The 25185-nt window shown below is 45.7% G+C and overlaps 15 protein-coding genes across 15 annotated transcripts; 8 read left to right on the forward strand and 7 right to left on the reverse strand.

The window, feature by feature from the left end:
* Window positions 1-290: 290 nt before the first annotated feature.
* Window positions 291-830, forward strand: LOC139748415 (histone H3). The gene has a single exon (XM_071661518.1). It carries the CDS (start codon window positions 350-352, stop codon window positions 758-760), a length of 411 nt encoding a protein of 136 aa, XP_071517619.1. The 5' UTR covers window positions 291-349; the 3' UTR covers window positions 761-830.
* Window positions 831-1256: 426 nt separating this feature from the next.
* Window positions 1257-1758, reverse strand: LOC139748416 (histone H2B). Its single transcript, XM_071661519.1, has one exon. The coding sequence runs from the start codon at window positions 1681-1683 to the stop codon at window positions 1312-1314; it is 372 nt and encodes a 123-aa protein (XP_071517620.1). The 5' UTR covers window positions 1684-1758; the 3' UTR covers window positions 1257-1311.
* A 156-nt stretch (window positions 1759-1914) lies between these two features.
* Window positions 1915-2418, forward strand: LOC139748417 (histone H2A). The gene has a single exon (XM_071661521.1). It carries the CDS (start codon window positions 1975-1977, stop codon window positions 2344-2346), a length of 372 nt encoding a protein of 123 aa, XP_071517622.1. The 5' UTR covers window positions 1915-1974; the 3' UTR covers window positions 2347-2418.
* Window positions 2419-6530: 4112 nt separating this feature from the next.
* On the reverse strand, window positions 6531-7057 carry LOC139748419 (histone H4). Its single transcript, XM_071661523.1, has one exon. The coding sequence runs from the start codon at window positions 7012-7014 to the stop codon at window positions 6703-6705; it is 312 nt and encodes a 103-aa protein (XP_071517624.1). The 5' UTR covers window positions 7015-7057; the 3' UTR covers window positions 6531-6702.
* Window positions 7058-7184: 127 nt separating this feature from the next.
* Window positions 7185-7882, forward strand: LOC139748418 (histone H3). Its single transcript, XM_071661522.1, has one exon. It carries the CDS (start codon window positions 7441-7443, stop codon window positions 7849-7851), a length of 411 nt encoding a protein of 136 aa, XP_071517623.1. The 5' UTR covers window positions 7185-7440; the 3' UTR covers window positions 7852-7882.
* A 459-nt stretch (window positions 7883-8341) lies between these two features.
* Window positions 8342-8843, reverse strand: LOC139748423 (histone H2B). The gene has a single exon (XM_071661527.1). The coding sequence runs from the start codon at window positions 8766-8768 to the stop codon at window positions 8397-8399; it is 372 nt and encodes a 123-aa protein (XP_071517628.1). The 5' UTR covers window positions 8769-8843; the 3' UTR covers window positions 8342-8396.
* A 155-nt stretch (window positions 8844-8998) lies between these two features.
* Window positions 8999-9503, forward strand: LOC139748426 (histone H2A). The gene has a single exon (XM_071661531.1). It carries the CDS (start codon window positions 9060-9062, stop codon window positions 9429-9431), a length of 372 nt encoding a protein of 123 aa, XP_071517632.1. The 5' UTR covers window positions 8999-9059; the 3' UTR covers window positions 9432-9503.
* A 3826-nt stretch (window positions 9504-13329) lies between these two features.
* On the reverse strand, window positions 13330-13770 carry LOC139748428 (histone H4). Its single transcript, XM_071661533.1, has one exon. The coding sequence runs from the start codon at window positions 13725-13727 to the stop codon at window positions 13416-13418; it is 312 nt and encodes a 103-aa protein (XP_071517634.1). The 5' UTR covers window positions 13728-13770; the 3' UTR covers window positions 13330-13415.
* Window positions 13771-13897: 127 nt separating this feature from the next.
* Window positions 13898-14634, forward strand: LOC139748421 (histone H3). Its single transcript, XM_071661525.1, has one exon. It carries the CDS (start codon window positions 14154-14156, stop codon window positions 14562-14564), a length of 411 nt encoding a protein of 136 aa, XP_071517626.1. The 5' UTR covers window positions 13898-14153; the 3' UTR covers window positions 14565-14634.
* Window positions 14635-15054: 420 nt separating this feature from the next.
* Window positions 15055-15481, reverse strand: LOC139748424 (histone H2B). The gene has a single exon (XM_071661529.1). It carries the CDS (start codon window positions 15479-15481, stop codon window positions 15110-15112), a length of 372 nt encoding a protein of 123 aa, XP_071517630.1. The 3' UTR covers window positions 15055-15109.
* A 57-nt stretch (window positions 15482-15538) lies between these two features.
* Window positions 15539-16216, forward strand: LOC139748420 (histone H2A-like). The gene has a single exon (XM_071661524.1). The coding sequence runs from the start codon at window positions 15539-15541 to the stop codon at window positions 16142-16144; it is 606 nt and encodes a 201-aa protein (XP_071517625.1). The 3' UTR covers window positions 16145-16216.
* A 4256-nt stretch (window positions 16217-20472) lies between these two features.
* Window positions 20473-20999, reverse strand: LOC139748429 (histone H4). Its single transcript, XM_071661534.1, has one exon. The coding sequence runs from the start codon at window positions 20954-20956 to the stop codon at window positions 20645-20647; it is 312 nt and encodes a 103-aa protein (XP_071517635.1). The 5' UTR covers window positions 20957-20999; the 3' UTR covers window positions 20473-20644.
* A 127-nt stretch (window positions 21000-21126) lies between these two features.
* Window positions 21127-21863, forward strand: LOC139748422 (histone H3). The gene has a single exon (XM_071661526.1). The coding sequence runs from the start codon at window positions 21383-21385 to the stop codon at window positions 21791-21793; it is 411 nt and encodes a 136-aa protein (XP_071517627.1). The 5' UTR covers window positions 21127-21382; the 3' UTR covers window positions 21794-21863.
* Window positions 21864-22283: 420 nt separating this feature from the next.
* Window positions 22284-22752, reverse strand: LOC139748425 (histone H2B). Its single transcript, XM_071661530.1, has one exon. The coding sequence runs from the start codon at window positions 22708-22710 to the stop codon at window positions 22339-22341; it is 372 nt and encodes a 123-aa protein (XP_071517631.1). The 5' UTR covers window positions 22711-22752; the 3' UTR covers window positions 22284-22338.
* Window positions 22753-22944: 192 nt separating this feature from the next.
* Window positions 22945-23449, forward strand: LOC139748427 (histone H2A). The gene has a single exon (XM_071661532.1). The coding sequence runs from the start codon at window positions 23006-23008 to the stop codon at window positions 23375-23377; it is 372 nt and encodes a 123-aa protein (XP_071517633.1). The 5' UTR covers window positions 22945-23005; the 3' UTR covers window positions 23378-23449.
* Window positions 23450-25185: the final 1736 nt, after the last annotated feature.

Here is a 25185-nt window from a genome sequence, read left to right on the forward strand (position 1 = left end):
GGACGTGATAGTAGCAGTTCTACCTTCTCTGCCTATTTTCGTGTCTTTTTCCTATGAAAATTACACTTTTTTTACTTTTTGTCTTATGCAACATAGATACCCTATCAAGCTCTATCTTATGATATCATCAATTTTTACCTTCCTCTAAGAAGACATAGAGAAAAAGGTGAAAAATAGCTTTTCAAGCTTCGTGCGGATCAAGTGAGGAGGGGTAGGCGGAGCTTACGGCTCTCCTTCAACCAATAGGGAGGCAGGAAGTTGCAGCTAGCTGCTGCATAAAACGGGCGCGCGCTCCGGCCACTACTACTACTCACTCCTACGTACTACTACTGTACTGACTGCTGAAGAAATGGCTCGAACCAAGCAGACTGCTCGCAAGTCTACAGGAGGCAAGGCCCCTCGCAAACAGCTGGCCACTAAGGCAGCTCGTAAATCTGCTCCTGCTACCGGTGGTGTTAAGAAGCCTCACCGTTACAGGCCTGGAACTGTGGCTCTGCGTGAAATCCGACGTTACCAGAAAAGCACCGAGTTACTCATCAGGAAGCTACCCTTCCAGCGTCTTGTGCGAGAGATTGCACAAGACTTCAAGACAGATCTACGTTTCCAGTCGTCTGCCGTCATGGCCCTTCAGGAAGCCTCTGAAGCATACCTGGTGGGTCTCTTTGAAGATACCAACTTGTGCGCCATTCACGCCAAGCGTGTCACCATCATGCCCAAAGACATCCAGCTGGCACGTCGTATTCGAGGAGAACGCGCCTAAGCCACTCCTCTTCCCTTACTAATTAATTCATTGAGAATTAAGAACACCTAGGCCCTTATTAGGGCCAAAACCTAACTTTCAAGAGAATTTCTGATCAGGACAACCAATCTCTCATTCTCTCTCTACCTAATAAGAACAACTAATAATAATAATAATAATAATAATAATAATAATCGTATTAATGATAACTAGTAGGTACTTTTTTGATATAGAAGCTACCGTTAATTAATGCAAGCAAGTGAAATTTAGTTAGTTAGGTAGGGTGTGTTCTTTACTTCTTTTTCTATTTCCTACAAGAAGCCTCCCCCCAAAGAATAGTAGAGTTAAAGAATTCATGAAAAAATGATGATCAATAATACGGGTTCAGGTGTCGTCATATCTAATGAATCGTGATGCCGTTTATATCATTTTTCCTATCATTTATTTATTATAGATCACCATTTGGTCATATGAACCTATCTAAAATGGTCCAACAATGATCTCTTTTGTAATAATGTGTGGCTCCAATGGAGCCGAGTTTGTTTATTAGAGGAAGAGGTAGCAACAACTTCTTACTTAGAAGAGGTGTACTTGGTGACAGCTTTTGTACCCTCGGACACGGCGTGCTTGGCCAGTTCACCAGGTAAAAGAAGTCGAACAGCAGTCTGGATCTCCCGACTGGTGATTGTGGAGCGTTTGTTGTAGTGGGCAAGGCGGGAAGCCTCAGCAGCGATACGTTCAAAAATGTCGTTCACGAAAGAGTTCATGATGGACATGGCCTTGGAAGAGATACCGGTGTCCGGGTGAACCTGTTTGAGAACCTTGTAGATGTAGATACTGTAGCTCTCCTTCCTCCTGCGCTTTTTCTTCTTATCGCCCTTAGCAATGGCTTTCTGAGCTTTTCCAGCCTTCTTGGCAGCCTTTCCTGATGCTTTGGGAGGCATGGTGGCGAGGGGCGATACACGTTACGTACGTACGTAGTTGAGCGGATCGCGCCTAGAATGAGAAGCCACTCCCGAGCTTGGCCTTATATATGCCACAGGTTACTCAGCTTTTGCTCCTCGCCCAGGCCGAGCGCGCTCATTGGTTGCTTGGCGGCGGCCGCCACCTCACTTGATCCTGAGCCGGGGTATATAAGCGATGCTCGCACCAAACTGCTACGCATTCATTGTCTCTCTCTCTCGAGTGGAGAACTCTCTCGCAGCAGCAGCAACAGCAACCGTACTACCACCACCATGTCAGGACGAGGCAAGGGAGGCAAAGTCAAGGGCAAGTCCAAGAGTCGCTCCAGTCGAGCGGGACTCCAGTTTCCCGTAGGTAGAATCCACCGCCTTTTGCGCAAGGGAAACTACGCCGAACGTGTCGGTGCTGGTGCCCCAGTCTACCTGGCAGCTGTTATGGAGTACCTGGCCGCTGAAGTACTAGAGTTAGCCGGTAACGCTGCCCGTGACAACAAGAAGACTCGTATCATCCCTCGTCACTTGCAGCTGGCCATCCGTAATGACGAGGAACTGAACAAGCTTCTCTCTGGAGTCACCATTGCCCAGGGAGGTGTCCTGCCTAACATTCAGGCTGTCCTCCTTCCCAAGAAGACGGAAAAGAAGTAGATGATGAAGATGATATAATCATGATGATGATGAACCATACAAAATCAGGCTCCTCTTGGAGCCACAAATAAATTCTTAAAGAGATATCAAGCAAGACATGCTCATAAGTACAACTATTCTGCTTAACTAACTAATCTTTCTCTTTCTTTTCACTCCGTCATTTACAAGCCTCGTATATTTTACACACACACATATAAATTTATTCATTTATATAGGCATAAGATAATAGATAAATTTAAATCTACACACATCGTAAAATAGAATGAAAAGCCGTGCACGCTCTATTCTATTCATTTATTTAAGTTACCCTCAGAAACACATCGATCATAAGAGAAAACCAAGAGGCAGGTAGACGGTTGGTCGGAGGGAGGGGCCAAACAAGAGTTCAACTACATTACCTCCTTACTGATAATTTTCCAAAACGATACGGGGGAATTACAACCTTACCACTAACCATACTGAATAAGATAAAGCCTCCTCATTGGTAGGTCACTAACAGCCAATGGCAAGCAAGTATTTCATTATATATATATAGAGCTACCCAGACCCGTTCAAACCCCTTTTTCAAACCTCCAGTCTAGAAAAAAGGGATTGAACGGGTCGCTCTCTCCCACCTACGCTTGTGCAAGCCTGCTACCTACCTAACCATCTAGCCATTAATCCACCAACACGCACCTACACTCTCCTACCTACCATTTTACCACATACCACTACCATTTGACATGTCTCACCTCTGTTCTCTCTGCCTCCCTGCATACAAGCACCTACCTACAAATGCAAAGAAAATTCAATTCATTTCTCTCTGTCAGTCAGTGACAAACAAAGATACACTCTCCAAATAGCTGCCAGTGAACGGGTCGCTCTCTCCGACCTACGCTTGTGCAAGCCTGCTACCTACCTAACCATCTAGCCATTAATCCACCAACACGCACCTACACTCTCCTACCTACCATTTAACCACATACCACTACCATTTGACATGTCTCACCTCTGCTCTCTCTGCCTCCCTGCATACAAGCACCTACCTACAAATGCAAAGAAAATTCAATTCATTTCTCTCTGTCAGTCAGTGACAAACAAAGATACACTCTCCAAATAGCTGCCAGTGAACGGGTCGCTCTCTCCGACCTACGCTTGTGCAAGCCTGCTACCTACCTAACCATCTAGCCATTAATCCACCAACACGCACCTACACTCTCCTACCTACCATTTTACCACATACCACTACCATTTGACATGTCTCACCTCTGTTCTCTCTGCCTCCCTGCATACAAGCACCTACCTACAAATGCAAAGAAAATTCAATTCATTTCTCTCTGTCAGTCAGTGACAAACAAAGATACACTCTCCAAATAGCTGCCAGTGAACGGGTCGCTCTCTCCGACCTACGCTTGTGCAAGCCTGCTACCTACCTAACCATCTAGCCATTAATCCACCAACACGCACCTACACTCTCCTACCTACCATTTTACCACATACCACTACCATTTGACATGTCTCACCTCTGTTCTCTCTGCCTCCCTGCATACAAGCACCTACCTACAAATGCAAAGAAAATTCAATTCATTTCTCTCTGTCAGTCAGTGACAAACAAAGATACACTCTCCAAATAGCTGCCAGTGAACGGGTCGCTCTCTCCGACCTACGCTTGTGCAAGCCTGCTACCTACCTAACCATCTAGCCATTAATCCACCAACACGCACCTACACTCTCCTACCTACCATTTAACCACATACCACTACCATTTGACATGTCTCACCTCTGTTCTCTCTGCCTCCCTGCATACAAGCACCTACCTACAAATGCAAAGAAAATTCAATTCATTTCTCTCTGTCAGTCAGTGACAAACAAAGATACACTCTCCAAATAGCTGCCAGTGAACGGGTCGCTCTCTCCGACCTACGCTTGTGCAAGCCTGCTACCTACCTAACCATCTAGCCATTAATCCACCAACACGCACCTACACTCTCCTACCTACCATTTTACCACATACCACTACCATTTGACATGTCTCACCTCTGTTCTCTCTGCCTCCCTGCATACAAGCACCTACCTACAAATGCAAAGAAAATTCAATTCATTTCTCTCTGTCAGTCAGTGACAAACAAAGATACACTCTCCAAATAGCTGCCAGTGAACGGGTCGCTCTCTCCGACCTACGCTTGTGCAAGCCTGCTACCTACCTAACCATCTAGCCATTAATCCACCAACACGCACCTACACTCTCCTACCTACCATTTTACCACATACCACTACCATTTGACATGTCTCACCTCTGTTCTCTCTGCCTCCCTGCATACAAGCACCTACCTACAAATGCAAAGAAAATTCAATTCATTTCTCTCTGTCAGTCAGTGACAAACAAAGATACACTCTCCAAATAGCTGCCAGTGAACGGGTCGCTCTCTCCGACCTACGCTTGTGCAAGCCTGCTACCTACCTAACCATCTAGCCATTAATCCACCAACACGCACCTACACTCTCCTACCTACCATTTTACCACATACCACTACCATTTGACATGTCTCACCTCTGTTCTCTCTGCCTCCCTGCATACAAGCACCTACCTACAAATGCAAAGAAAATTCAATTCATTTCTCTCTGTCAGTCAGTGACAAACAAAGATACACTCTCCAAATAGCTGCCAGTGAACGGGTCGCTCTCTCCGACCTACGCTTGTGCAAGCCTGCTACCTACCTAACCATCTAGCCATTAATCCACCAACACGCACCTACACTCTCCTACCTACCATTTTACCACATACCACTACCATTTGACATGTCTCACCTCTGTTCTCTCTGCCTCCGTGCATACAAGCACCTACCTACAAATGCAAAGAAAATTCAATTCATTTCTCTCTGTCAGTCAGTGACAAACAAAGATACACTCTCCAAATAGCTGCCAGTGAACGGGTCGCTCTCTCCGACCTACGCTTGTGCAAGCCTGCTACCTACCTAACCATCTAGCCATTAATCCACCAACACGCACCTACACTCTCCTACCTACCATTTTACCACATACCACTACCATTTGACATGTCTCACCTCTGTTCTCTCTGCCTCCCTGCATACAAGCACCTACCTACAAATGCAAAGAAAATTCAATTCATTTCTCTCTGTCAGTCAGTGACAAACAAAGATACACTCTCCAAATAGCTGCCAGTGAACGGGTCGCTCTCTCCGACCTACGCTTGTGCAAGCCTGCTACCTACCTAACCATCTAGCCATTAATCCACCAACACGCACCTACACTCTCCTACCTACCATTTTACCACATACCACTACCATTTGACATGTCTCACCTCTGTTCTCTCTGCCTCCCTGCATACAAGCACCTACCTACAAATGCAAAGAAAATTCAATTCATTTCTCTCTGTCAGTCAGTGACAAACAAAGATACACTCTCCAAATAGCTGCCAGTGAACGGGTCGCTCTCTCCGACCTACGCTTGTGCAAGCCTGCTACCTACCTAACCATCTAGCCATTAATCCACCAACACGCACCTACACTCTCCTACCTACCATTTTACCACATACCACTACCATTTGACATGTCTCACCTCTGTTCTCTCTGCCTCCGTGCATACAAGCACCTACCTACAAATGCAAAGAAAATTCAATTCATTTCTCTCTGTCAGTCAGTGACAAACAAAGATACACTCTCCAAATAGCTGCCAGTGAACGGGTCGCTCTCTCCGACCTACGCTTGTGCAAGCCTGCTACCTACCTAACCATCTAGCCATTAATCCACCAACACGCACCTACACTCTCCTACCTACCATTTAACCACATACCACTACCATTTGACATGTCTCACCTCTGCTCTCTCTGCCTCCGTGCATACAAGCACCTACCTACAAATGCAAAGAAAATTCAGTTCATTTCTCTCTGTCAGTGACAAACAAAGATACACTCTCCAAATAGCTGGCAGTGAACGGGTCGCTCTCTCCGACCTACGCTTGTGCAAGCCTGCTTCGGAAAAGCATTTATAAGAATGTCATCATCTTTAATGCCCTAAGTGTATGAAAGTGTCATTACATGTCTCACCTCTGCTCTCTCTGCCTCCGTGCATACGCTTGTGCAAGCGTGCTTCGGAAAAGTATATATAAGAATGTCATCATCTTTAATGCCCTAAGTGTATGAAAGTGCCATTACGGAAGTCTGCTACTCAAAATGGTGTATAAGAATTTCATCATTTATTTAATGCCCTAAGTGTATGAAATTATAGAGAATGGATATGAAAATGGAAATGTTTTTTTTGTCTAATAAGATCTTTTGATATTATTTGTGGACCTTAAAAAGGTCCGATTGATTTCTGTCTGTGCCATTGGCATGGTCTTGGAAGAGGAAGAATAAACTTAACCGCCAAATCCGTATAGAGTTCTGCCCTGGCGTTTTAGAGCATAAACCACATCCATGGCAGTGACTGTTTTCCTCTTGGCGTGCTCAGTGTAGGTGACAGCATCACGGATGACGTTTTCTAAGAAAACCTTGAGTACACCACGAGTTTCTTCATAGATCAGGCCAGAGATACGTTTGACTCCTCCACGGCGAGCAAGACGACGAATGGCAGGCTTTGTGATTCCCTGAATGTTGTCACGGAGAACCTTGCGATGTCGCTTGGCGCCTCCCTTTCCGAGCCCCTTGCCTCCCTTGCCGCGTCCAGTCATGTTGTCTCACCTCTGATATGCTACGCTCGAATACAGTGTAAACCAACTCAGCTCCAAGCTATATATGCCCCTCGGATGGACGTGATAGTAGCAGTTCTACCTTCTCTGCCTATTTTCGTGTCTTTTTCCTATGAAAATTACACTTTTTTTACTTTTTGTCTTATGCAACATAGATACCCTATCAAGCTCTATCTTATGATATCATCAATTTTTACCTTCCTCTAAGAAGACATAGAGAAAAAGGTGAAAAATAGCTTTTCAAGCTTCGTGCGGATCAAGTGAGGAGGGGTAGGCGGAGCTTACGGCTCTCCTTCAACCAATAGGGAGGCAGGAAGTTGCAGCTAGCTGCTGCATAAAACGGGCGCGCGCTCCGGCCACTACTACTACTCACTCCTACGTACTACTACTGTACTGACTGCTGAAGAAATGGCTCGAACCAAGCAGACTGCTCGCAAGTCTACAGGAGGCAAGGCCCCTCGCAAACAGCTGGCCACTAAGGCAGCTCGTAAATCTGCTCCTGCTACCGGTGGTGTTAAGAAGCCTCACCGTTACAGGCCTGGAACTGTGGCTCTGCGTGAAATCCGACGTTACCAGAAAAGCACCGAGTTACTCATCAGGAAGCTACCCTTCCAGCGTCTTGTGCGAGAGATTGCACAAGACTTCAAGACAGATCTACGTTTCCAGTCGTCTGCCGTCATGGCCCTTCAGGAAGCCTCTGAAGCATACCTGGTGGGTCTCTTTGAAGATACCAACTTGTGCGCCATTCACGCCAAGCGTGTCACCATCATGCCCAAAGACATCCAGCTGGCACGTCGTATTCGAGGAGAACGCGCCTAAGCCACTCCTCTTCCCTTACTAATTAATTCATTGAGAACTAAGAACACCTAGGCCCTTATTAGGGCCAAAACCTAACTTTCAAGAGAATTTCTGATCAGGACAACCAACCTCTCATTCTATCTCTACCTAATAAGAACAACTAATAATAATAATAATACTAATTATAATCGTATTAATGATAACTAGTAGGTACTTTTTTGATATAGAAGCTACCGTTAATTAATGCAAGCAAGTGAAATTTAGTTAGTTAGGTAGGGTGTGTTCTTTACTTCTTTTTCTATTTCCTACAAGAAGCCTCCCCCCAAAGAATAGTAGAGTTAAAGAATTCATGAAAAAATGATGATCAATAATACGGGTTCAGGTGTCGTCATATCTAATGAATCGTGATGCCGTTTATATCATTTTTCCTATCATTTATTTATTATAGATCACCATTTGGTCATATGAACCTATCTAAAATGGTCCAACAATGATCTCTTTTGTAATAATGTGTGGCTCCAATGGAGCCGAGTTTGTTTATTAGAGGAAGAGGTAGCAACAACTTCTTACTTAGAAGAGGTGTACTTGGTGACAGCTTTTGTACCCTCGGACACGGCGTGCTTGGCCAGTTCACCAGGTAAAAGAAGTCGAACAGCAGTCTGGATCTCCCGACTGGTGATTGTGGAGCGTTTGTTGTAGTGGGCAAGGCGGGAAGCCTCAGCAGCGATACGTTCAAAAATGTCGTTCACGAAAGAGTTCATGATGGACATGGCCTTGGAAGAGATACCGGTGTCCGGGTGAACCTGTTTGAGAACCTTGTAGATGTAGATACTGTAGCTCTCCTTCCTCCTGCGCTTTTTCTTCTTATCGCCCTTAGCAATGGCTTTCTGAGCTTTTCCAGCCTTCTTGGCAGCCTTTCCTGATGCTTTGGGAGGCATGGTGGCGAGGGGCGATACACGTTACGTACGTACGTAGTTGAGCGGATCGCGCCTAGAATGAGAAGCCACTCCCGAGCTTGGCCTTATATATGCCACAGGTTACTCAGCTTTTGCTCCTCGCCCAGGCCGAGCGCGCTCATTGGTTGCTTGGCGGCGGCCGCCACCTCACTTGATCCTGAGCCGGGGTATATAAGCGATGCTCGCACCAAACTGCTACGCATTCATTGTCTCTCTCTCTCGAGTGGAGAACTCTCTCGCAGCAGCAGCAACAGCAACCGTACTACCACCACCATGTCAGGACGAGGCAAGGGAGGCAAAGTCAAGGGCAAGTCCAAGAGTCGCTCCAGTCGAGCGGGACTCCAGTTTCCCGTAGGTAGAATCCACCGCCTTTTGCGCAAGGGAAACTACGCCGAACGTGTCGGTGCTGGTGCCCCAGTCTACCTGGCAGCTGTTATGGAGTACCTGGCCGCTGAAGTACTAGAGTTAGCCGGTAACGCTGCCCGTGACAACAAGAAGACTCGTATCATCCCTCGTCACTTGCAGCTGGCCATCCGTAATGACGAGGAACTGAACAAGCTTCTCTCTGGAGTCACCATTGCCCAGGGAGGTGTCCTGCCTAACATTCAGGCTGTCCTCCTTCCCAAGAAGACGGAAAAGAAGTAGATGATGAAGATGATATAATCATGATGATGATGAACCATACAAAATCAGGCTCCTCTTGGAGCCACAAATAAATTCTTAAAGAGATATCAAGCAAGACATGCTCATAAGTACAACTATTCTGCTTAACTAACTAATCTTTCTCTTTCTTTTCACTCCGTCATTTACAAGCCTCGTATATTTTACACACACATATAAATTTATTCATTTATATAGGCATAAGATAATAGATAAATTTAAATCTACACACATCGTAAAATAGAATGAAAAGCCGTGCACGCTCTATTCTATTCATTTATTTAAGTTACCCTCAGAAACACATCGATCATAAGAGAAAACCAAGAGGCAGGTAGACGGTTGGTCGGAGGGAGGGGCCAAACAAGAGTTCAACTACATTACCTCCTTACTGATAATTTTCCAAAACGATACGGGGGAATTACAACCTTACCACTAACCATACTGAATAAGATAAAGCCTCCTCATTGGTAGGTCACTAACAGCCAATGGCAAGCAAGTATTTCATTATATATATATAGAGCTACCCAGACCCGTTCAAACCCCTTTTTCAAACCTCCAGTCTAGAAAAAAGGGATTGAACGGGTCGCTCTCTCCCACCTACGCTTGTGCAAGCCTGCTACCTACCTAACCATCTAGCCATTAATCCACCAACACGCACCTACACTCTCCTACCTACCATTTTACCACATACCACTACCATTTGACATGTCTCACCTCTGTTCTCTCTGCCTCCCTGCATACAAGCACCTACCTACAAATGCAAAGAAAATTCAATTCATTTCTCTCTGTCAGTCAGTGACAAACAAAGATACACTCTCCAAATAGCTGCCAGTGAACGGGTCGCTCTCTCCGACCTACGCTTGTGCAAGCCTGCTACCTACCTAACCATCTAGCCATTAATCCACCAACACGCACCTACACTCTCCTACCTACCATTTAACCACATACCACTACCATTTGACATGTCTCACCTCTGCTCTCTCTGCCTCCCTGCATACAAGCACCTACCTACAAATGCAAAGAAAATTCAATTCATTTCTCTCTGTCAGTCAGTGACAAACAAAGATACACTCTCCAAATAGCTGCCAGTGAACGGGTCGCTCTCTCCGACCTACGCTTGTGCAAGCCTGCTACCTACCTAACCATCTAGCCATTAATCCACCAACACGCACCTACACTCTCCTACCTACCATTTTACCACATACCACTACCATTTGACATGTCTCACCTCTGTTCTCTCTGCCTCCCTGCATACAAGCACCTACCTACAAATGCAAAGAAAATTCAATTCATTTCTCTCTGTCAGTCAGTGACAAACAAAGATACACTCTCCAAATAGCTGCCAGTGAACGGGTCGCTCTCTCCGACCTACGCTTGTGCAAGCCTGCTACCTACCTAACCATCTAGCCATTAATCCACCAACACGCACCTACACTCTCCTACCTACCATTTTACCACATACCACTACCATTTGACATGTCTCACCTCTGTTCTCTCTGCCTCCCTGCATACAAGCACCTACCTACAAATGCAAAGAAAATTCAATTCATTTCTCTCTGTCAGTCAGTGACAAACAAAGATACACTCTCCAAATAGCTGCCAGTGAACGGGTCGCTCTCTCCGACCTACGCTTGTGCAAGCCTGCTACCTACCTAACCATCTAGCCATTAATCCACCAACACGCACCTACACTCTCCTACCTACCATTTTACCACATACCACTACCATTTGACATGTCTCACCTCTGTTCTCTCTGCCTCCCTGCATACAAGCACCTACCTACAAATGCAAAGAAAATTCAATTCATTTCTCTCTGTCAGTCAGTGACAAACAAAGATACACTCTCCAAATAGCTGCCAGTGAACGGGTCGCTCTCTCCGACCTACGCTTGTGCAAGCCTGCTACCTACCTAACCATCTAGCCATTAATCCACCAACACGCACCTACACTCTCCTACCTACCATTTTACCACATACCACTACCATTTGACATGTCTCACCTCTGTTCTCTCTGCCTCCCTGCATACAAGCACCTACCTACAAATGCAAAGAAAATTCAATTCATTTCTCTCTGTCAGTCAGTGACAAACAAAGATACACTCTCCAAATAGCTGCCAGTGAACGGGTCGCTCTCTCCGACCTACGCTTGTGCAAGCCTGCTACCTACCTAACCATCTAGCCATTAATCCACCAACACGCACCTACACTCTCCTACCTACCATTTTACCACATACCACTACCATTTGACATGTCTCACCTCTGTTCTCTCTGCCTCCCTGCATACAAGCACCTACCTACAAATGCAAAGAAAATTCAATTCATTTCTCTCTGTCAGTCAGTGACAAACAAAGATACACTCTCCAAATAGCTGCCAGTGAACGGGTCGCTCTCTCCGACCTACGCTTGTGCAAGCCTGCTACCTACCTAACCATCTAGCCATTAATCCACCAACACGCACCTACACTCTCCTACCTACCATTTTACCACATACCACTACCATTTGACATGTCTCACCTCTGTTCTCTCTGCCTCCGTGCATACAAGCACCTACCTACAAATGCAAAGAAAATTCAATTCATTTCTCTCTGTCAGTCAGTGACAAACAAAGATACACTCTCCAAATAGCTGCCAGTGAACGGGTCGCTCTCTCCGACCTACGCTTGTGCAAGCCTGCTACCTACCTAACCATCTAGCCATTAATCCACCAACACGCACCTACACTCTCCTACCTACCATTTAACCACATACCACTACCATTTGACATGTCTCACCTCTGTTCTCTCTGCCTCCGTGCATACAAGCACCTACCTACAAATGCAAAGAAAATTCAATTCATTTCTCTCTGTCAGTCAGTGACAAACAAAGATACACTCTCCAAATAGCTGCCAGTGAACGGGTCGCTCTCTCCGACCTACGCTTGTGCAAGCCTGCTACCTACCTAACCATCTAGCCATTAATCCACCAACACGCACCTACACTCTCCTACCTACCATTTTACCACATACCACTACCATTTGACATGTCTCACCTCTGTTCTCTCTGCCTCCCTGCATACAAGCACCTACCTACAAATGCAAAGAAAATTCAATTCATTTCTCTCTGTCAGTCAGTGACAAACAAAGATACACTCTCCAAATAGCTGCCAGTGAACGGGTCGCTCTCTCCGACCTACGCTTGTGCAAGCCTGCTACCTACCTAACCATCTAGCCATTAATCCACCAACACGCACCTACACTCTCCTACCTACCATTTTACCACATACCACTACCATTTGACATGTCTCACCTCTGTTCTCTCTGCCTCCGTGCATACAAGCACCTACCTACAAATGCAAAGAAAATTCAATTCATTTCTCTCTGTCAGTCAGTGACAAACAAAGATACACTCTCCAAATAGCTGCCAGTGAACGGGTCGCTCTCTCCGACCTACGCTTGTGCAAGCCTGCTACCTACCTAACCATCTAGCCATTAATCCACCAACACGCACCTACACTCTCCTACCTACCATTTAACCACATACCACTACCATTTGACATGTCTCACCTCTGCTCTCTCTGCCTCCGTGCATACAAGCACCTACCTACAAATGCAAAGAAAATTCAATTCATTTCTCTCTGTCAGTCAGTGACAAACAAAGATACACTCTCCAAATAGCTGCCAGTGAACGGGTCGCTCTCTCCGACCTACGCTTGTGCAAGCCTGCTTCGGAAAAGTATATATAAGAATGTCATCATCTTTAATGCCCTAAGTGTATGAAAGTGCCATTACGGAAGTCTGCTACTCAAAATGGTGTATAAGAATTTCATCATTTATTTAATGCCCTAAGTGTATGAAATTATAGAGAATGGATATGAAAATGTTAATGTTTTTTTTGTCTAATAAGATCTTTTGATATTATTTGTGGACCTTAAAAAGGTCCGATTGATTTCTGTCTGTGCCATTGGCATGGTCTTGGAAGAGGAAGAATAAACTTAACCGCCAAATCCGTATAGAGTTCTGCCCTGGCGTTTTAGAGCATAAACCACATCCATGGCAGTGACTGTTTTCCTCTTGGCGTGCTCAGTGTAGGTGACAGCATCACGGATGACGTTTTCTAAGAAAACCTTGAGTACACCACGAGTTTCTTCATAGATCAGGCCAGAGATACGTTTGACTCCTCCACGGCGAGCAAGACGACGAATGGCAGGCTTTGTGATTCCCTGAATGTTGTCACGGAGAACCTTGCGATGTCGCTTGGCGCCTCCCTTTCCGAGCCCCTTGCCTCCCTTGCCGCGTCCAGTCATGTTGTCTCACCTCTGATATGCTACGCTCGAATACAGTGTAAACCAACTCAGCTCCAAGCTATATATGCCCCTCGGATGGACGTGATAGTAGCAGTTCTACCTTCTCTGCCTATTTTCGTGTCTTTTTCCTATGAAAATTACACTTTTTTTACTTTTTGTCTTATGCAACATAGATACCCTATCAAGCTCTATCTTATGATATCATCAATTTTTACCTTCCTCTAAGAAGACATAGAGAAAAAGGTGAAAAATAGCTTTTCAAGCTTCGTGCGGATCAAGTGAGGAGGGGTAGGCGGAGCTTACGGCTCTCCTTCAACCAATAGGGAGGCAGGAAGTTGCAGCTAGCTGCTGCATAAAACGGGCGCGCGCTCCGGCCACTACTACTACTCACTCCTACGTACTACTACTGTACTGACTGCTGAAGAAATGGCTCGAACCAAGCAGACTGCTCGCAAGTCTACAGGAGGCAAGGCCCCTCGCAAACAGCTGGCCACTAAGGCAGCTCGTAAATCTGCTCCTGCTACCGGTGGTGTTAAGAAGCCTCACCGTTACAGGCCTGGAACTGTGGCTCTGCGTGAAATCCGACGTTACCAGAAAAGCACCGAGTTACTCATCAGGAAGCTACCCTTCCAGCGTCTTGTGCGAGAGATTGCACAAGACTTCAAGACAGATCTACGTTTCCAGTCGTCTGCCGTCATGGCCCTTCAGGAAGCCTCTGAAGCATACCTGGTGGGTCTCTTTGAAGATACCAACTTGTGCGCCATTCACGCCAAGCGTGTCACCATCATGCCCAAAGACATCCAGCTGGCACGTCGTATTCGAGGAGAACGCGCCTAAGCCACTCCTCTTCCCTTACTAATTAATTCATTGAGAATTAAGAACACCTAGGCCCTTATTAGGGCCAAAACCTAACTTTCAAGAGAATTTCTGATCAGGACAACCAACCTCTCATTCTATCTCTACCTAATAAGAACAACTAATAATAATAATAATACTAATTATAATCGTATTAATGATAACTAGTAGGTACTTTTTTGATATAGAAGCTACCGTTAATTAATGCAAGCAAGTGAAATTTAGTTAGTTAGGTAGGGTGTGTTCTTTACTTCTTTTTCTATTTCCTACAAGAAGCCTCCCCCCAAAGAATAGTAGAGTTAAAGAATTCATGAAAAAATGATGATCAATAATACGGGTTCAGGTGTCGTCATATCTAATGAATCGTGATGCCGTTTATATCATTTTTCCTATCATTTATTTATTATAGATCACCATTTGGTCATATGAACCTATCTAAAATGGTCCAACAATGATCTCTTTTGTAATAATGTGTGGCTCCAATGGAGCCGAGTTTGTTTATTAGAGGAAGAGGTAGCAACAACTTCTTACTTAGAAGAGGTGTACTTGGTGACAGCTTTTGTACCCTCGGACACGGCGTGCTTGGCCAGTTCACCAGGTAAAAGAAGTCGAACAGCAGTCTGGATCTCCCGACTGGTGATTGTGGAGCGTTTGTTGTAGTGGGCAAGGCGGGAAGCCTCAGCAGCGATACGTTCAAAAATGTCGTTCACGAAAGAGTTCATGATGGACATGGCCTTGGAAGAGATACCGGTGTCCGGGTGAACCTGTTTGAGAACCTTGTAGATGTAGATACTGTAGCTCTCCTTCCTCCTGCGCTTTTTCTTCTTATCGCCCTTAGCAATGGCTTTCTGAGCTTTTCCAGCCTTCTTGGCAGCCTTTCCTGATGCTTTGGGAGGCATGGTGGCGAGGGGCGATACACGTTACGTACGTACGTAGTTGAGCGGATCGCGCCTAGAATGAGAAGCCACTCCCGAGCTTGGCCTTATATATGCCACAGGTTACTCAGCTTTTGCTCCTCGCCCAGGCCGAGCGCGCTCATTGGTTGCTTGGCGGCGGCCGCCACCTCACTTGATCCTGAGCCGGGGTATATAAGCGATGCTCGCACCAAACTGCTACGCATTCATTGTCTCTCTCTCTCGAGTGGAGAACTCTCTCGCAGCAGCAGCAACAGCAACCGTACTACCACCACCATGTCAGGACGAGGCAAGGGAGGCAAAGTCAAGGGCAAGTCCAAGAGTCGCTCCAGTCGAGCGGGACTCCAGTTTCCCGTAGGTAGAATCCACCGCCTTTTGCGCAAGGGAAACTACGCCGAACGTGTCGGTGCTGGTGCCCCAGTCTACCTGGCAGCTGTTATGGAGTACCTGGCCGCTGAAGTACTAGAGTTAGCCGGTAACGCTGCCCGTGACAACAAGAAGACTCGTATCATCCCTCGTCACTTGCAGCTGGCCATCCGTAATGACGAGGAACTGAACAAGCTTCTCTCTGGAGTCACCATTGCCCAGGGAGGTGTCCTGCCTAACATTCAGGCTGTCCTCCTTCCCAAGAAGACGGAAAAGAAGTAGATGATGAAGATGATATAATCATGATGATGATGAACCATACAAAATCAGGCTCCTCTTGGAGCCACAAATAAATTCTTAAAGAGATATCAAGCAAGACATGCTCATAAGTACAACTATTCTGCTTAACTAACTAATCTTTCTCTTTCTTTTCACTCCGTCATTTACAAGCCTCGTATATTTTACACACACACATATAAATTTATTCATTTATATAGGCATAAGATAATAGATAAATTTAAATCTACACACATCGTAAAATAGAATGAAAAGCCGTGCACGCTCTATTCTATTCATTTATTTAAGTTACCCTCAGAAACACATCGATCATAAGAGAAAACCAAGAGGCAGGTAGACGGTTGGTCGGAGGGAGGGGCCAAACAAGAGTTCAACTACATTACCTCCTTACTGATAATTTTCCAAAACGATACGGGGGAATTACAACCTTACCACTAACCATACTGAATAAGATAAAGCCTCCTCATTGGTAGGTCACTAACAGCCAATGGCAAGCAAGTATTTCATTATATATATATAGAGCTACCCAGACCCGTTCAAACCCCTTTTTCAAACCTCCAGTCTAGAAAAAAGGGATTGAACGGGTCGCTCTCTCCCACCTACGCTTGTGCAAGCCTGCTACCTACCTAACCATCTAGCCATTAATCCACCAACACGCACCTACACTCTCCTACCTACCATTTTACCACATACCACTACCATTTGACATGTCTCACCTCTGTTCTCTCTGCCTCCCTGCATACAAGCACCTACCTACAAATGCAAAGAAAATTCAATTCATTTCTCTCTGTCAGTCAGTGACAAACAAAGATACACTCTCCAAATAGCTGCCAGTGAACGGGTCGCTCTCTCCGACCTACGCTTGTGCAAGCCTGCTACCTACCTAACCATCTAGCCATTAATCCACCAACACGCACCTACACTCTCCTACCTACCATTTAACCACATACCACTACCATTTGACATGTCTCACCTCTGTTCTCTCTGCCTCCCTGCATACAAGCACCTACCTACAAATGCAAAGAAAATTCAATTCATTTCTCTCTGTCAGTCAGTGACAAACAAAGATACACTCTCCAAATAGCTGCCAGTGAACGGGTCGCTCTCTCCGACCTACGCTTGTGCAAGCCTGCTACCTACCTAACCATCTAGCCATTAATCCACCAACACGCACCTACACTCTCCTACCTACCATTTAACCACATACCACTACCATTTGACATGTCTCACCTCTGTTCTCTCTGCCTCCCTGCATACAAGCACCTACCTACAAATGCAAAGAAAATTCAATTCATTTCTCTCTGTCAGTCAGTGACAAACAAAGATACACTCTCCAAATAGCTGCCAGTGAACGGGTCGCTCTCTCCGACCTACGCTTGTGCAAGCCTGCTACCTACCTAACCATCTAGCCATTAATCCACCAACACGCACCTACACTCTCCTACCTACCATTTTACCACATACCACTACCATTTGACATGTCTCACCTCTGTTCTCTCTGCCTCCCTGCATACAAGCACCTACCTACAAATGCAAAGAAAATTCAATTCATTTCTCTCTGTCAGTCAGTGACAAACAAAGATACACTCTCCAAATAGCTGCCAGTGAACGGGTCGCTCTCTCCGACCTACGCTTGTGCAAGCCTGCTACCTACCTAACCATCTAGCCATTAATCCACCAACACGCACCTACACTCTCCTACCTACCATTTTACCACATACCACTACCATTTGACATGTCTCACCTCTGTTCTCTCTGCCTCCCTGCATACAAGCACCTACCTACAAATGCAAAGAAAATTCAATTCATTTCTCTCTGTCAGTCAGTGACAAACAAAGATACACTCTCCAAATAGCTGCCAGTGAACGGGTCGCTCTCTCCGACCTACGCTTGTGCAAGCCTGCTACCTACCTAACCATCTAGCCATTAATCCACCAACACGCACCTACACTCTCCTACCTACCATTTTACCACATACCACTACCATTTGACATGTCTCACCTCTGTTCTCTCTGCCTCCCTGCATACAAGCACCTACCTACAAATGCAAAGAAAATTCAATTCATTTCTCTCTGTCAGTCAGTGACAAACAAAGATACACTCTCCAAATAGCTGCCAGTGAACGGGTCGCTCTCTCCGACCTACGCTTGTGCAAGCCTGCTACCTACCTAACCATCTAGCCATTAATCCACCAACACGCACCTACACTCTCCTACCTACCATTTTACCACATACCACTACCATTTGACATGTCTCACCTCTGTTCTCTCTGCCTCCGTGCATACAAGCACCTACCTACAAATGCAAAGAAAATTCAATTCATTTCTCTCTGTCAGTCAGTGACAAACAAAGATACACTCTCCAAATAGCTGCCAGTGAACGGGTCGCTCTCTCCGACCTACGCTTGTGCAAGCCTGCTACCTACCTAACCATCTAGCCATTAATCCACCAACACGCACCTACACTCTCCTACCTACCATTTTACCACATACCACTACCATTTGACATGTCTCACCTCTGTTCTCTCTGCCTCCGTGCATACAAGCACCTACCTACAAATGCAAAGAAAATTCAATTCATTTCTCTCTGTCAGTCAGTGACAAACAAAGATACACTCTCCAAATAGCTGCCAGTGAACGGGTCGCTCTCTCCGACCTACGCTTGTGCAAGCCTGCTACCTACCTAACCATCTAGCCATTAATCCACCAACACGCACCTACACTCTCCTACCTACCATTTTACCACATACCACTACCATTTGACATGTCTCACCTCTGTTCTCTCTGCCTCCGTGCATACAAGCACCTACCTACAAATGCAAAGAAAATTCAATTCATTTCTCTCTGTCAGTCAGTGACAAACAAAGATACACTCTCCAAATAGCTGCCAGTGAACGGGTCGCTCTCTCCGACCTACGCTTGTGCAAGCCTGCTACCTACCTAACCATCTAGCCATTAATCCACCAACACGCACCTACACTCTCCTACCTACCATTTTACCACATACCACTACCATTTGACATGTCTCACCTCTGTTCTCTCTGCCTCCGTGCATACAAGCACCTACCTACAAATGCAAAGAAAATTCAATTCATTTCTCTCTGTCAGTCAGTGACAAACAAAGATACACTCTCCAAATAGCTGCCAGTGAACGGGTCGCTCTCTCCGACCTACGCTTGTGCAAGCCTGCTACCTACCTAACCATCTAGCCATTAATCCACCAACACGCACCTACACTCTCCTACCTACCATTTTACCACATACCACTACCATTTGACATGTCTCACCTCTGTTCTCTCTGCCTCCGTGCATACAAGCACCTACCTACAAATGCAAAGAAAATTCAATTCATTTCTCTCTGTCAGTCAGTGACAAACAAAGATACACTCTCCAAATAGCTGCCAGTGAACGGGTCGCTCTCTCCGACCTACGCTTGTGCAAGCCTGCTACCTACCTAACCATCTAGCCATTAATCCACCAACACGCACCTACACTCTCCTACCTACCATTTTACCACATACCACTACCATTTGACATGTCTCACCTCTGTTCTCTCTGCCTCCGTGCATACAAGCACCTACCTACAAATGCAAAGAAAATTCAATTCATTTCTCTCTGTCAGTCAGTGACAAACAAAGATACACTCTCCAAATAGCTGCCAGTGAACGGGTCGCTCTCTCCGACCTACGCTTGTGCAAGCCTGCTACCTACCTAACCATCTAGCCATTAATCCACCAACACGCACCTACACTCTCCTACCTACCATTTTACCACATACCACTACCATTTGACATGTCTCACCTCTGTTCTCTCTGCCTCCGTGCATACAAGCACCTACCTACAAATGCAAAGAAAATTCAATTCATTTCTCTCTGTCAGTCAGTGACAAACAAAGATACACTCTCCAAATAGCTGCCAGTGAACGGGTCGCTCTCTCCGACCTACGCTTGTGCAAGCCTGCTACCTACCTAACCATCTAGCCATTAATCCACCAACACGCACCTACACTCTCCTACCTACCATTTAACCACATACCACTACCATTTGACATGTCTCACCTCTGTTCTCTCTGCCTCCCTGCATACAAGCACCTACCTACAAATGCAAAGAAAATTCAATTCATTTCTCTCTGTCAGTCAGTGACAAACAAAGATACACTCTCCAAATAGCTGCCAGTGAACGGGTCGCTCTCTCCGACCTACGCTTGTGCAAGCCTGCTTCGGAAAAGTATATATAAGAATGTCATCATCTTTAATGCCCTAAGTGTATGAAAGTGCCATTACGGAAGTCTGCTACTCAAAATGGTGTATAAGAATTTCATCATTTATTTAATGCCCTAAGTGTATGAAATTATAGAGAATGGATATGAAAATGGAAATGTTTTTTTTGTCTAATAAGATCTTTTGATATTATTTGTGGACCTTAAAAAGGTCCGATTGATTTCTGTCTGTGCCATTGGCATGGTCTTGGAAGAGGAAGAATAAACTTAACCGCCAAATCCGTATAGAGTTCTGCCCTGGCGTTTTAGAGCATAAACCACATCCATGGCAGTGACTGTTTTCCTCTTGGCGTGCTCAGTGTAGGTGACAGCATCACGGATGACGTTTTCTAAGAAAACCTTGAGTACACCACGAGTTTCTTCATAGATCAGGCCAGAGATACGTTTGACTCCTCCACGGCGAGCAAGACGACGAATGGCAGGCTTTGTGATTCCCTGAATGTTGTCACGGAGAACCTTGCGATGTCGCTTGGCGCCTCCCTTTCCGAGCCCCTTGCCTCCCTTGCCGCGTCCAGTCATGTTGTCTCACCTCTGATATGCTACGCTCGAATACAGTGTAAACCAACTCAGCTCCAAGCTATATATGCCCCTCGGATGGACGTGATAGTAGCAGTTCTACCTTCTCTGCCTATTTTCGTGTCTTTTTCCTATGAAAATTACACTTTTTTTACTTTTTGTCTTATGCAACATAGATACCCTATCAAGCTCTATCTTATGATATCATCAATTTTTACCTTCCTCTAAGAAGACATAGAGAAAAAGGTGAAAAATAGCTTTTCAAGCTTCGTGCGGATCAAGTGAGGAGGGGTAGGCGGAGCTTACGGCTCTCCTTCAACCAATAGGGAGGCAGGAAGTTGCAGCTAGCTGCTGCATAAAACGGGCGCGCGCTCCGGCCACTACTACTACTCACTCCTACGTACTACTACTGTACTGACTGCTGAAGAAATGGCTCGAACCAAGCAGACTGCTCGCAAGTCTACAGGAGGCAAGGCCCCTCGCAAACAGCTGGCCACTAAGGCAGCTCGTAAATCTGCTCCTGCTACCGGTGGTGTTAAGAAGCCTCACCGTTACAGGCCTGGAACTGTGGCTCTGCGTGAAATCCGACGTTACCAGAAAAGCACCGAGTTACTCATCAGGAAGCTACCCTTCCAGCGTCTTGTGCGAGAGATTGCACAAGACTTCAAGACAGATCTACGTTTCCAGTCGTCTGCCGTCATGGCCCTTCAGGAAGCCTCTGAAGCATACCTGGTGGGTCTCTTTGAAGATACCAACTTGTGCGCCATTCACGCCAAGCGTGTCACCATCATGCCCAAAGACATCCAGCTGGCACGTCGTATTCGAGGAGAACGCGCCTAAGCCACTCCTCTTCCCTTACTAATTAATTCATTGAGAATTAAGAACACCTAGGCCCTTATTAGGGCCAAAACCTAACTTTCAAGAGAATTTCTGATCAGGACAACCAACCTCTCATTCTATCTCTACCTAATAAGAACAACTAATAATAATAATAATACTAATTATAATCGTATTAATGATAACTAGTAGGTACTTTTTTGATATAGAAGCTACCGTTAATTAATGCAAGCAAGTGAAATTTAGTTAGTTAGGTAGGGTGTGTTCTTTACTTCTTTTTCTATTTCCTACAAGAAGCCTCCCCCCAAAGAATAGTAGAGTTAAAGAATTCATGAAAAAATGATGATCAATAATACGGGTTCAGGTGTCGTCATATCTAATGAATCGTGATGCCGTTTATATCATTTTTCCTATCATTTATTTATTATAGATCACCATTTGGTCATATGAACCTATCTAAAATGGTCCAACAATGATCTCTTTTGTAATAATGTGTGGCTCCAATGGAGCCGAGTTTGTTTATTAGAGGAAGAGGTAGCAACAACTTCTTACTTAGAAGAGGTGTACTTGGTGACAGCTTTTGTACCCTCGGACACGGCGTGCTTGGCCAGTTCACCAGGTAAAAGAAGTCGAACAGCAGTCTGGATCTCCCGACTGGTGATTGTGGAGCGTTTGTTGTAGTGGGCAAGGCGGGAAGCCTCAGCAGCGATACGTTCAAAAATGTCGTTCACGAAAGAGTTCATGATGGACATGGCCTTGGAAGAGATACCGGTGTCCGGGTGAACCTGTTTGAGAACCTTGTAGATGTAGATACTGTAGCTCTCCTTCCTCCTGCGCTTTTTCTTCTTATCGCCCTTAGCAATGGCTTTCTGAGCTTTTCCAGCCTTCTTGGCAGCCTTTCCTGATGCTTTGGGAGGCATGGTGGCGAGGGGCGATACACGTTACGTACGTACGTACGTAGTTGAGCGGATCGCGCCTAGAATGAGAAGCCACTCCCGAGCTTGGCCTTATATATGCCACAGGTTACTCAGCTTTTGCTCCTCGCCCAGGCCGAGCGCGCTCATTGGTTGCTTGGCGGCGGCCGCCACCTCACTTGATCCTGAGCCGGGGTATATAAGCGATGCTCGCACCAAACTGCTACGCATTCATTGTCTCTCTCTCTCGAGTGGAGAACTCTCTCGCAGCAGCAGCAACAGCAACCGTACTACCACCACCATGTCAGGACGAGGCAAGGGAGGCAAAGTCAAGGGCAAGTCCAAGAGTCGCTCCAGTCGAGCGGGACTCCAGTTTCCCGTAGGTAGAATCCACCGCCTTTTGCGCAAGGGAAACTACGCCGAACGTGTCGGTGCTGGTGCCCCAGTCTACCTGGCAGCTGTTATGGAGTACCTGGCCGCTGAAGTACTAGAGTTAGCCGGTAACGCTGCCCGTGACAACAAGAAGACTCGTATCATCCCTCGTCACTTGCAGCTGGCCATCCGTAATGACGAGGAACTGAACAAGCTTCTCTCTGGAGTCACCATTGCCCAGGGAGGTGTCCTGCCTAACATTCAGGCTGTCCTCCTTCCCAAGAAGACGGAAAAGAAGTAGATGATGAAGATGATATAATCATGATGATGATGAACCATACAAAATCAGGCTCCTCTTGGAGCCACAAATAAATTCTTAAAGAGATATCAAGCAAGACATGCTCATAAGTACAACTATTCTGCTTAACTAACTAATCTTTCTCTTTCTTTTCACTCCGTCATTTACAAGCCTCGTATATTTTACACACACATATAAATTTATTCATTTATATAGGCATAAGATAATAGATAAATTTAAATCTACACACATCGTAAAATAGAATGAAAAGCCGTGCACGCTCTATTCTATTCATTTATTTAAGTTACCCTCAGAAACACATCGATCATAAGAGAAAACCAAGAGGCAGGTAGACGGTTGGTCGGAGGGAGGGGCCAAACAAGAGTTCAACTACATTACCTCCTTACTGATAATTTTCCAAAACGATACGGGGGAATTACAACCTTACCACTAACCATACTGAATAAGATAAAGCCTCCTCATTGGTAGGTCACTAACAGCCAATGGCAAGCAAGTATTTCATTATATATATATAGAGCTACCCAGACCCGTTCAAACCCCTTTTTCAAACCTCCAGTCTAGAAAAAAGGGATTGAACGGGTCGCTCTCTCCCACCTACGCTTGTGCAAGCCTGCTACCTACCTAACCATCTAGCCATTAATCCACCAACACGCACCTACACTCTCCTACCTACCATTTTACCACATACCACTACCATTTGACATGTCTCACCTCTGTTCTCTCTGCCTCCCTGCATACAAGCACCTACCTACAAATGCAAAGAAAATTCAATTCATTTCTCTCTGTCAGTCAGTGACAAACAAAGATACACTCTCCAAATAGCTGCCAGTGAACGGGTCGCTCTCTCCGACCTACGCTTGTGCAAGCCTGCTACCTACCTAACCATCTAGCCATTAATCCACCAACACGCACCTACACTCTCCTACCTACCATTTAACCACATACCACTACCATTTGACATGTCTCACCTCTGCTCTCTCTGCCTCCCTGCATACAAGCACCTACCTACAAATGCAAAGAAAATTCAATTCATTTCTCTCTGTCAGTCAGTGACAAACAAAGATACACTCTCCAAATAGCTGCCAGTGAACGGGTCGCTCTCTCCGACCTACGCTTGTGCAAGCCTGCTACCTACCTAACCATCTAGCCATTAATCCACCAACACGCACCTACACTCTCCTACCTACCATTTTACCACATACCACTACCATTTGACATGTCTCACCTCTGTTCTCTCTGCCTCCGTGCATACAAGCACCTACCTACAAATGCAAAGAAAATTCAATTCATTTCTCTCTGTCAGTCAGTGACAAACAAAGATACACTCTCCAAATAGCTGCCAGTGAACGGGTCGCTCTCTCCGACCTACGCTTGTGCAAGCCTGCTACCTACCTAACCATCTAGCCATTAATCCACCAACACGCACCTACACTCTCCTACCTACCATTTTACCACATACCACTACCATTTGACATGTCTCACCTCTGTTCTCTCTGCCTCCCTGCATACAAGCACCTACCTACAAATGCAAAGAAAATTCAATTCATTTCTCTCTGTCAGTCAGTGACAAACAAAGATACACTCTCCAAATAGCTGCCAGTGAACGGGTCGCTCTCTCCGACCTACGCTTGTGCAAGCCTGCTACCTACCTAACCATCTAGCCATTAATCCACCAACACGCACCTACACTCTCCTACCTACCATTTTACCACATACCACTACCATTTGACATGTCTCACCTCTGTTCTCTCTGCCTCCGTGCATACAAGCACCTACCTACAAATGCAAAG

This window comes from Panulirus ornatus, unplaced genomic scaffold (genome assembly GCF_036320965.1).
Source record: "Panulirus ornatus isolate Po-2019 unplaced genomic scaffold, ASM3632096v1 CTG_1999_pilon, whole genome shotgun sequence".
Classification (NCBI taxonomy): domain Eukaryota; kingdom Metazoa; phylum Arthropoda; class Malacostraca; order Decapoda; family Palinuridae; genus Panulirus; species Panulirus ornatus.